At 35.3% G+C, this 12,633-nt stretch overlaps 1 protein-coding gene across 10 annotated transcripts in view; it reads right to left on the minus strand.

Annotated features, from left to right (window-relative positions):
- The window catches only part of CADPS2 (calcium dependent secretion activator 2), a 564,312-nt gene that overhangs the window by 120,593 nt on the left and 431,086 nt on the right, over positions 1–12,633 (minus strand). For all 10 annotated transcript variants that reach the window (XM_030826808.1, XM_030826805.1, XM_030826801.1 and 7 more), the window contains 2 exons: positions 3,472–3,535; positions 308–431 (listed from right to left, as the gene is read on the minus strand). In XM_030826808.1, coding sequence (XP_030682668.1) covers positions 308–431; positions 3,472–3,535 — 188 coding nt within the window. The remainder of the gene's footprint in view (positions 1–307; positions 432–3,471; positions 3,536–12,633) is intronic.

A 12,633-nucleotide genomic window follows, 5' to 3' on the forward strand; every position in this document is an offset into this window, starting at 1 on the left:
TACATACAGTACTGCCAAAAAATACAACCCATGAAAACACCTTTTGGTTTTTTGAAAACTCAAAATAAGAACAAAGGACAACTTAAGCACGAATCCTGGGTCTTTCATTCAAGCAGAGTCCCAGGAGGCATATTAAAGCAATGAATAGGAAAAACCTCTTCAGTTCACCAGCTGAGATTTTAATGAGACATTTCCCTTTGCCATGGCACAGGATTGTTCAGGAAAGGAAAGGACTTCTCATAGAAAATTCAGTTAATAGGCATTGTTGGCTCTCACTGCCACTTCGACAATTGCTCACTGCACTGACCTTCTATTTTGGCATATTCTGTGAGTCTAGTGTAATTGATCAAGGCAGCTTTCTCGAGACATTTTCTGACCACTTTCTTCACCTCTTCTGCTGGTATGGGAGTGGCAATATCTTTCATTAAAACCTACAGAGAGAGGAAGTGGAAGGGTGAGGGGCAGGGTTGGGGATAGAAGAAAAAAGACAGATGTTGCGTAAAATAAATACTAAAGACAAATTACACAAATTGTCCTTGATCTGACTATTACTAGGGAGAGGGGTCCTAGGTAACTTGGGGGGATGTAATGGGTCTGCAATGCACTTCCCAACTGGGAATGTAATCCTCCCACCTTAGCTCCTCCTAAGCCTAATTTATGTATATCGAAACCTCCCCTAGACCAGGTCACCATTCAGTGTGACTGTCACTTTTCCTCCAGGGACCCATGACACCATTAGAGCAGCTGTTTCAGATCAAGATTACAGTTCTCGGGACAAATAATAAAGTTTGTTTTGCACATCCCTAATTTAAAAGCCTTGAGTCTTTTGAGCAATATATTTGAGAACAATAACAAAAACTCCATTAAGAATAAGCATAATCTCTGAGCTCTGAAAAGAAAAAATCAAGACCTCTAATCTCACTAAATTTTAATGATTGTGATTTGCTGGAGATACCATGGCAGTGTATTCAAAGAGGGAGGAGGAGACTTCTTTGCCTTAGTGAAATGAATGCTTATGGAGTATCGAATGTTAAAATACATAAAAACTTTATATGGTTTTAAAAAATAACTGATTATTCTCTGTTGGGCTCCTAAAATGTGTTTTTGGACTTTTCCTTTAAAAATGTTATTACTGGGCAAGGGGAAAATGCAATTACATCCAGAATTCAAAATGTAATGTATTTATAAACATTGTTACATTGACTCATAATTTTCTTTAAAACCTTCATAGTGATAAAACTGCTCACATTAAGTTTTGATTACACTATTGGTAAAACTATCTTTCTGCATATTTAATGCATTTATTCTTGCTTTACTTTCATTCAGATTACAAAATATACGGCAGAATGTTAATATAGAGAAGACAATGCTTTTGTAAGTGCTCTATTTCTATGTCTTATATTGAAAGGAATATTGAAAGAACATGAAAACATCCATTTCATGCTGTATTATTTCATTCTCTTGTAAGTCAGCCTCAGCACTAAGGATTTTATCATCCCTGATTTATTTAATCATCCAAGTATCAGTGATCTTTGACAACATTTTTTAAAGGCTACTCATTGATGACATTTTAAATATTTTGTTAGGCAAGGTTTTCTTTTTTGAAAATAGCAAACTTTATCATTCTCTCTCTATCAAATTCAATTATTCTGACAAATATTTAGCACTTTAATTAGCACTGCACATTAGACTTTGCAGCCAGAAAAATCCTTTTGTGCATAGTAAAAAATATACATGCACCATTAAATGTGATTATTACTAAACTTTAAGATTAATTTTGTTTTATATGCGGAACCACGAACGTTACTATTATACTTCCCATGGCAACAAACTTTAGTAATAAAAATGGCTGTTAAAATTAGAATGTATATGTCTCCCAGGTAATATTTCATATGATCTGGGAACCAGAAACTTACTTTCTGGCAAAGTACAGGTAAAGGGCTGGCAAACGCAAAAAGGGAGATGCCAACCTCGATTTCATGCTGCATCCCATGTTCTTCCAAAGTATCACAGGTTTCAAGAATTCACATGCATATTTTTGTTTTACTTTTCGATATCAGTAAGTAAAGAGAAATAAAAATAAAGAAATGAAACTTAACATTTCTGTCTCAATTCAGCAGGAGATGTGATCAGTGACTATAACTGGAATAAAGGTCCCTGTTCATCCTGCCACCTGTCAATGCAGGGCAGGAGGGCATCCTGCTATCACTAAGTCTTCCCTGCTGGGGGGCAGAAAGGAGGCTCTGCCATGGAAACCAGGACATGGAGAAGCTGTATTAGGTACCCACGATGGGATGTTGTTCCAAAAAATAAAGCAATCCTTAAGGATTTTATTTTATTCATAATACCTTAATGAATAGGATGACATGAATACTTTGAAAAATCTGAGTTACGTGCAGCTTTCAGTATTATAAAAATTCTAATAAAACATAATTACAACAATCATATTTCTATCACACAATCCACAATAATCGGGGATAAGACGGGGATATAAAAATAAAATTAATCTGTAATCCTAAGATCTCATTTTAATCATCAGTTCTAGTCCTCGTCTCCCAAGTTCTTAAATCACTGAAATGGAGATGTAATATCTGGACAATGTCTTCTCTCTTTGCTTTTTAATAGAGATGCTAATAAACAATATAGTATCTAAAATTAATTCAGCAGAAAATGGACAAGATCAAGTGTTAGAAGTCAATAAATCAGGATTACAATAACCAAATTATGAGCTACAGATGAATCTAGAAATTCATTTTAATTCTGGTAAGAAATGGGAGTTGGCCACATTATTTAACTGTTAGCATCTAACAAGTATATGAATAAATTTACAGACAGATGAAAAAATACTGTTCTTTGAAACTTCGGTTGTCATAAAAATAGGAATACAGAATATATTTTCCTTAAAAAATGATTTTTTTACCTGGATTAAAAATCTTGTTTGCTGGTTATTTTGTGGGGGAGAAACATTTCTATAATATGTGAATTCATTTAAGGTAACACATACACTGGAATAATTGAAAGAAATTCTGAGATGAATATTGAATGAATGAAATGATATATTTGTGAATGGTAAATGATAAACTTGTTGGCATGAGGACTACGACAGGTAGAAGTACGAATAAAGTTGGAGGATAATAAAAGATAACTGCAAAGTCTGAAAAGCAAAAACAATTATTATTAACTAAAAAAAAGTATTTCATGAGGGAAATAAAGAGGTAGGAAAAACGATTACTACCAAAAAGATGCCATAATATGAGGATAGGATTTCAGTGTGAGGCTTCAGAAAGGCTTCAGGGAGAATGAAGTGCTGTAGACAGAGTCTGAATGTAGTAAGAAAAGGTGAGAAACTCATGAATTGTGATGGAATCAGTAGAGAGCATAGAGTAATGCGTCTGTCTCCCTAGTTCAATAACTAAAATACACAGCAACTGAGAAAGCAAATAGTATTTATAAAGTAATGTTCAAACATACCCTTTCAAGTAATGAAAGTGTAGCTTTTAGAGCACCTTCAGGTCGTCCAAAGGGAAAACAGTATCTTTAAAAACAAAAGAAAGAACAAAAGAGTCAAACATTTAATACCCAAGACTACTAAATAATTCCTGCTTATATTACTCGGCATTAATGAAGAACCATGAAACAAACAGAAAATATTATAACATCAACTCATCCAGGGAAATTTTAACTATTAAAAGTTTACCTAACCCTAAGATTTCAAAGACTTAATAAAAACATAAGCTGTGATGAAAAAGGTTCTAAATGTTTTGATGATACTTGTTTTAAAAGAGTACAGTAAATAAAAGAAACTCAAGGGTCATGAGTAAAGTGATAATATGCATTCTGCAATAATTTCTTGTTTAAGAATTGTTATTCAAGTTCTAAGAGAAAATGAAATAATTTCCCCCATTTCCTCCTATGGCTACTTGTGGTTTAGGGTGGCCACATATACCACAGCAAGATTCCAGCTCTTTCCTTTGCTGACATTTGCCTGTCTACCATGATGTCTAACTTTTCTACCTCCCCATACAATACACATAAACCCTCTGCAGTTCTTTTGAATACAGTCATTTGTCCCAAATATTTCTAGTCCTACATACTCCTACTGCACACCAACAAATGGAGGAGAGGTCACGGGGATGTTCTGAAATCAGTGTCAGACAAAGCTGGAGAGTGAGTGGGCTACTCAGAATTTCATGGCTACCTGATGGTAACAGGTTTATTGCTCTTTACCAGGGGGTCCTGCTTCAGGTCAATTTCCACTTAAACAATACTGAACATCTGGGCTACTTCATCTTTTTGGAGCTCCTTGCTTTGTTGAACCAGATTCAGCAAAGCACCTCCTCCCAGGACTGCAGTTCCCACCGCAGGATCAAGTGCTACAGGCAGCTGGGCTGTACTTAGGATGGCACCTTGCTCTGACTTAGAAATCTGCAAACTAATAACTTGGAAAGAAGTTTATGTATCTCCATGTCCTTTTGCATAATTCAGGCACTTAGTGGACATATTTTCTCAGATATAATAATAAAATTATATTTCTCACACCATAATTTAAACATATTTCCCCCAAAAGCACATATGTTAAGTTTAACTTGTTTTATACAACTATTTTTTAATAGAAGAGATTGATTTCTCCTTTTTAAAACAAAACAGTAGTTTAATTTATATTAGGATTGGATTTTATATTCGTGAAACTTTCATTAGTCTCACACAGATGCAAATAAATGTTATATAAATCTAGTCACTCAAGTTTTTTTTTAACAGAACATCGCATTTATCATTGTATTTACTGCTAAAAATGTCCTTTCTTAATCTTGCTGCTATGTATTCTGCTACTTTCCACCCACACGCACAAAAAAGCCATAACCAGTTTATTTTTGATAGTTTCTTCTGTGCAGTGGTGCTTTTAAGAGCATTAGCAAATTAGCAAAGTACCTTTAATCATTTTGTATATTATAAACCTTAAGCCACGTTTAAATAAAACACAAATTGGGTTCTTGTAGTCCCCTCCCCCTGCTTAATCTTTTCAGTGTATTTGCATAATCCATCCATTGTCTTCCCTATTGTTTATTTCCATTAACCTATGGGTGACACATCTTATGAATGGAATGTTACTGATCCCCAGATTACATTTAGCATTTCAGGGCTCTGAGGTCCCACTGGGTATGTTCTAAATTAGCATTAGCTGCCCATGATGTGTAAATAATTCAACACATTTACAGAGTACAAGTAATCCTGAATCAATAAAGTACAGAAAATAACTACATAGAAGCTTAATTAATCTTTACAAAACAAGTTTTAAAAGAAGAGAAGCATTTTGTTCTGCCTTTCAGGCTAAATATTTTGGGTTTTTACCACTCTGGCAGCTCTATAACAGCAAAGCAAAGTGGAAAACATTCAATTATCAAATAAAATTCAGCCACATTATATACCTAACATGAATAAACTGAAGTCAACCTTATTCCCATTTTGGCAAATTAATTGCACAGATAAATAAACCAGCACAGACTTATCTTATAATTAAGCCCTTTTTGTTCCCTACCTATTCTTAAATACAGTATATATATATTTTTTTACCAAAGTGATATATATACACATAGTTTAAAGAGGAAACTTCTTTTGTTTTTTTTTTAATGAAAACCAGAAATCCTTTATGTCAGTTCCAGTTTCTGCTTTCTATAAAAAAAAATGCTGTCAACTTTTAGCTGATTCTTTTGGTATTTAAAGTTTATATCCTTCAATTGTACATTAATATTTTTACTTCCTGATTTTTCAATTTTAGATATTATCTAACTTTCCACTATGGAAGAGAAGTATGCAGCCTTCATTTGTTTCAGGAACTGCACATATTTAAAATATATGGTTTGGTTAAGTTTTGACATATGTATATACTTGTGACTATAATCAAGTTAATTCATGGCCTGCAAGTCTTCCCCCCAGACCACAGACAACTACTCATTTCCTTGCTATAATTTTGATTAGTTTGTATATCTAGAATTTTAAATAAGAAGAAATGTACAGTAATTACTTCTGTGGGTCTGATTTCTTTCACTTAGCATACTTATCTTGATATTTATTCATGCTGTTGTATATACCAAGAGTTCATTCCTTTTTATTGGTGGGTAGTATTCCATTGCATGGCATACACTGTGTATCTATTCCTTGCTGATGGTCATTTGGCTTTCACAGTTTGGCTACTATGAATAATGTTGGTAAGAGCAATCATATAAAAGTCTTTGTGTGGACACATGCTTCCATTTCTCTTGGGAAACTACCTAGGAATGGAATGGCTGGGTCATATGATAAATGTTTAAATTTTTAAGAATCTGCCTAGTTATTTTCTAAAGTGGGTTGTAGCATTTTATATTCCTATCAACAGCATATAAGAGTCCCAGTTTCTCCAGAACCGTGCCAACACTTGTTCTGTTCAGTTTTTGTTTTGTTTTGAATTTAACTATACCACTAAGTATGCAGTGGTACCTAACTATGGTTTCAAATTGCAATTCCCTGTTGAATAATGATGTTGAGCATCTTTCCATATGCCTTTTTGTATAATATTCCTTTGGTGAAGTATCTGTTAAAACAATTTTTTAAATTGGGTTAATATTTTATAATTAAACTTTAAAAGTTTTATATATTCTGAATAAAAGTTTACTGCGGGATGTGCATTGTCTAAATACTTTCTCCCATTCTGTGACTTAACTTTTTATTCTAACAATGTCTTTGGAAGATCGAAAGTTCTCAATTTTGAGGAAGTTCAAGGTAACATTTTTTCCATTTGTGAATTATGATTTTTATGTTTTATTTAAGAATCTTTGCCTAGCCCAAAGACACAGATTTTTCACCCAAGTTTTCTAGGTCTACCTATTTTGAGTTAACTTTTGTATTATGGGTGAGGTATGAATTGAGGTCAATCGTTTGCATTTGAATATCCAATAGTTCCAGTACCATCTGTCGGAAAAAAGTATACTTTGCAAATTGCCCTTGCACATTCACTGAAAATCAAGAGACCATATATGTGTGTGAGTCTACTTTTGGACTTTCAATAGCATACTATCTTGATTACTGTAGCATTATAAATTTTGAAATCAGTGTTAACATTCCGACGTTGTCCTTTTTAAAAGTTATTTTTGCTATGGTAAATTCTTTGCATTTACATGTAAATTCTATTATCAGGTTAATTTCTAAAAAGCAATCATACTGAGATTTTGACTGAAATAGCCTTGGATCCACAGGTCAATTTAGAGAGAACTGACAACAATATTGAGTCTTCTGACTCATGAGTACAGTATCTCTCCCTCTATTTAGGTTTTAATTTTTCTCAGCAATTCTTTATACTATTCAGTGTACATGTTTTACACATCTTTCATCAGGTTGATCCCAAAGTATTTCATATTTTTTGTGGTTATTGTAAATGATGATATTTAGTTTCAATTTCTGATTGTTGCCAGTATATAGAAATATATTAATATTTATATATTTATCACAGGGTGTGGTTGCTCATGCCTGTAATCCCAGTATTTTGGGATGCCCAGGCAGGAAGATCTCTTGAGCCTAAGAATTTAAGAGTATCCCTGGGCAACATAGGGAGATCCCATCTCTGTAAAAGAAAATATTATCTGCGCATGGTGGCATGTGCCTGTGGTCCCAGCTACTTGGGATGCTGAGGTGGGAGGATTGCTTGAGCCTGGGAAGTTGAGGCTGCAGTGAGCAGTGATCACACCTCTGCACTCCAGCCCTGAGACAGAGTGACAGAGTAAGACCCTGTCTCAAAAAAATTATCTAGGATTCTGCAACTTAAATATTGGAGTAGAATTTTTTAGATTCTGTAAGATTTTCTACTCAGATAATCATGTTACCTGCAAATAAAGATAGTTTTGCTTCTTCCTTTCCAATTTGGATGACTTCAAAGAATTTGTTTTTTTTTCAGAATCAATGCACTACCTAGACCATTTGCTACAATTTTGAACATAAGAAGTGAGAGCAGACATCCTTACCTTGTTTTTTATTTTAGGTAGAAAACATTCAGTCTTTTACCATTAAGTATGTTAGCCGTAGGTCTACCATTCATGCCCTTAACTGGTTGTATATAACATATAGTAACAATAGTCCTTCTAATACCTTTGGTTTACTAATTCTATATTTTGTGTCTTCTCAGTTTTGCTTGGTTGGCTTTTTAATCCTCTTCATTGATCATATTTTACTATTTTTCTATATACTTAAAACTTTTTGACCAGTTGCTGGAGATAGTTTTGTCTTGTTGATGTCTAGATATTTTTGTATTCCTTTAAATATGCTTGATCTCTGTATTCACGAATGCTCTTAAATTACCTGGAAACAGTTTGACCTATTTGAATCTTGATTTTAATCCCCATTAGGTGATATCAGAGTTCTGTTAATGTTTTTCCCATGGCTGAAGCAAAACCTAATGAGTACTCTATAGATTATAGTACTCTACAGATACCCATGAGTTGGTTTTCCACTCTGGGTAATGAAAACTAGAACTACCCCTGGTCCTGTGTGTTAGCATTAGAGATTTCCCCCCATAAGCCTTTCCTGTGGTTCTTTGCCAGACTTTGGATAGTTTCCTCACGTATATGAAATGATCAATACTTAACTGGAGACTCCAGGGAATCATTTGCAAACACCTGTAGCTCTCTCCTCTCTCTCCTTTAGACCTCTGGCCTGAAATCTCTAGCTACCTTGGCCTCCCTGGAATTCCAGCTCTGCCTCTTCAAGTCAGAGAGTCCACTAGGCTCTACCTAGGTTCCCCCTTTCTGGATCATGGCCTGGAAATGCTCTTCTGGCAGTAAGCAGGTGCAACTAAAGGGCTTACTTCATTTCTTTTCCATTTCTCAGGAATCACTTTCATTGCTTTATGCTTAATGCCTTGAAGATATTTTTTCCCATTTTTGGGGCCTTTTAAAATTGTTTCAGGTGGGAGGGTAAATATAATCCCCTACTGCTCCATCTTGGACATAAGTAGCTCCCTTTTTTTTTGACCACGTTCCCCCACTATAAACAAAATTCCTGTCCCTTCCTTACTTGTAATATAGTTACATCATTTTGCAGGGGTTAGATCTAAATTCAGTATCTACATTCCATTAGTTATGAGAATGTTCTAGACAACTGAGACACAGTATTTTCTATGATTACTTTCTATGCCTTGCTCAATAGTTTGTTCATAATTCATACTTATATTTGTTTTTGATGTCCTCTCTTTATATACTTAATCTAATACAATTCCAAATTCTAGTAAAACTAGTACAATCTGATACAACTCCAAACTATTCCAAGTGGGCAAATGTCTCAACATGTCAAAATATGTTTTATCAATTTAATCTACGTTGAAGCATTTTCTGACATGCTCTAGTCAGAACTGATTGCTCTCTAAAATCAACTGTCATTTTGAGGGTCTCAATTAACCATCACTCTAGGGATTCCTTTCTCTCTCCCATGTTGATTTCTTGTTTCAGGGATTTTTTTTTTTTTTTGAGACACGGTGTCACCCCATCACCCAGGCTGGAGTGTAGTCGCACGATCTCGGCTCACTGCAGCCTCTGCCTCCTAGGTTCAAGCAATTCTCATGCTTCAGCCTCCCATAACTGGGACTACAGGAGCTCACCACCACGACCAGCTAATTTTGTATTTTTAGTAGAAACAGGGTTTCACCATGTTGGCCAGGCTGGTCTCAAACTCCTGACCTCAAGTAAGTCACCCACCTCAGCCTCCCAAAATGTTGGGATTACAAGTGTGAGCCACTGCACCCAGCCAGTTTCAGGGATCTTAGATCCTCTTTGTTTCCCCCTGGTTTTGGTAAATTCTACAATTCACCAAAGGGAATATAAAAGGAACTTTTTTTTAGTGCATGTCTAAAAATATCATTATTCTACCATCACTGTTAATAGAAACTATTGCAGGTATAGAATTCTAGGTTGGAAATGATAGTTTTTCAGAATTATGAAGTTACTGTTTTCCAGATATCAGTATTGCTCCTCACTTCAAAATGAAAGTTGAAGAAAAGGATCTTTTAAAGTTTTGTTCACTGTCTGACACAAAGTAGGAGCTCAATAAATATTTGTAGAATAAATCGATGTTGAGAAGTCATTCTCATTGTATAAAATCTGGTTTCTCTTTCTGGATGATCTTAGGATTTTTTAATCCTTAAGTTTCTGAAAATTCATGAAATGTACTTATAAAACCATCAGCTCTCATGAGACTTGCTCATTATCATGAGAACAGCATGGGGGAAACCTCTCCCACCATCCAATTACCTCCACCTGGTCCCGCCCTTGACACGTGGGGATTATTGCAATTCAAGGTGAGATTTGGGTGGGGACACAGAACCAATCCATATCAGGATTGTATAGTACATATTTAGAGAAATTATCCAAAGATGATGTGCGTATAAGAGAAATAGAGAAACAAAACTTTAAGAGAGGACAGGAAACTAAAATGATACTAATACAAAATGAATACAATAAATGACGTGGACATCAATGTCCACTACTATGCAGTTGCAGTTTTTGGCTGGTAGTGTGGGGAGTTGAAGTCCCTTGGTGAGCGGCTCTGATTAGTCTAACTCGATATAGCAATCCCATGTCAATGTCAGTGACTGATTGAGGCATCCCGTGCACAGAATTTCCCTGGTCACTGGTTTCGGGTCAAAACCAGGCTCATGAGATATAAAAAATAGTTTGCTAGGATCTTCTAAGGAAACTTTTTATGATCTTAAAACTACAGAAAAATATAGCTTCTACGACTTCCTTTGAACACTGGCATGTATGAATGTGAGGCCAAGAAATTCTGTAGGCTTTAATGGCTAAGGTGTGAGATAAAGAAAAAAAAATAAAAAAAATTATGTTATCTTACTACTAGTCTGGGGATGAAGCTATCCCATGAAAGAGAATAGCAATGTGAGAATCACAAAGAAAGAGAGCTGTGGCTACTGAATAAAGCTTGTGTTAAAGCTTGCCTGCTTGAGACCTGCAGGCAAGTGAGCGTACAAATTTATTTATTGTTTAAAACAGTTTGAGGTAGGATTTCTATTGCTTGCAGTTGAAATCATTGATATAATAATGGGGACTTATTCAGTTACTAATATAGATATCTAAAATGATGGCTGGGTCTCAACGGTAACAAAAAAGAGGGAAATTACACTGATTTTCATTGAAAGATACATAAAATACATTTAAAGGATTCTATACAACCTAGGAGACAACACCTTTTTTTGTTTGTTTGTTTTTGTTTTTTTGAGACACAGTCTTGTCACCCAAGCTGGAGTGCAGTGGTGTAATCAGAGCTCACTGTAGCATTGACCTCCCAGGCTCAAGTGATCCTCCCACATCAGCCTCTGGAGTAGCTGGGACCACAGGCACACACCACCACACCCAGATAATTTTTTTGTTTTTCTTTTTTGTAGAGATGGGGTCTTGCTACATTGCCTAGGCTGATCTTGAACTCCTGGGCTCAAGCAACCTTCCCTCCTAAAGTGCTGGGATTATAGGTTTGAGCCACTGCACCTGGTTAAGGTAATGCTTTCAACAACAGCAAATGCAGAAACACATCTCTACAAATGCAAAATAATTTTTTATGTCTTCATTTTGTTTGTACACTGAAAAATCATTTCAGGCAGAGAATTCAATCTTAACTCTGTGAGTTGAATTGCGCTATGCTATCTACAACAGTGTTTCCTAATGTAAATTTACTGGCCTTTTTGGGCAGAATAATTCTCCACTGTGGGATTGTCTCACGTACTACACTTTTAAACCCAGCACTAAATGACTGTCCCTACCCCTGGTTATCATGACAATGAAAATCATACCTCATTCACTTACCCTAAGGTAGTGCTACCAGCCCCCAGTTGAAAAATCACTAATGTAGGGGAATAGATTCATAGCATATACTATGAGATTTTCTCCTTTCAATATCATTTAAAAAATCACAGAGTCTAAGACCTTTATATTATCAGGAAACATAACAAATAGGAATAATAATGAGGCAATAACAGATCAGGAAGAAGAAGAAGAAAAAGAAATGGAGTTTCAGCATGGTCACACAGCATTCATATGGTTAAATAAAATATTTTTGTGAGCATATTCACTAAGTTTACTTTTTAAGTAAGTGCAAAAAGGAGCATATTCACTAAGTTTATTTTTTAAATAAGTTCCCAATTCACATGCATGCAACATAGCAGACAGGTTATAAGACACAATACATTATGTGGTGACATTGTATAGGCCTAATCATAAGGGAGAAAAAGAAAATATATTGGCATATTTCTGTTTTTAATCATTAGGTTCTGTTGAACTAACTATAACCAGGAGAAAAGAAATATTATCAAGGTATTTATCTTTTACTCTGTAAATGTTTGAAATGTTTCTTAGTATTGGTGGCTTTTCTTTTTTTTTTTGAGATAAGGTCTCATGCTGTTGTCCAGGCTGGAGTGCAGTGGTGTGATCATAGCTCACTGCAGCCTTGACCTCCCCAGAATCAGGTGATCCTCCCACCTCTGCCTCCTGAGCAGCTGAGACTACAGACATGCACCACCATGTCTGGCTGGTTAAGTTTTGTATTTTTTATAGAGATGGGGTTTTACCATTTTGCCCTGTCTGGTTTTGAACTCCTGGTTTCAAGTGA

Source organism: Nomascus leucogenys, chromosome 13 (assembly GCF_006542625.1).
Source record: "Nomascus leucogenys isolate Asia chromosome 13, Asia_NLE_v1, whole genome shotgun sequence".
Classification (NCBI taxonomy): Eukaryota; Metazoa; Chordata; class Mammalia; order Primates; family Hylobatidae; genus Nomascus; species Nomascus leucogenys.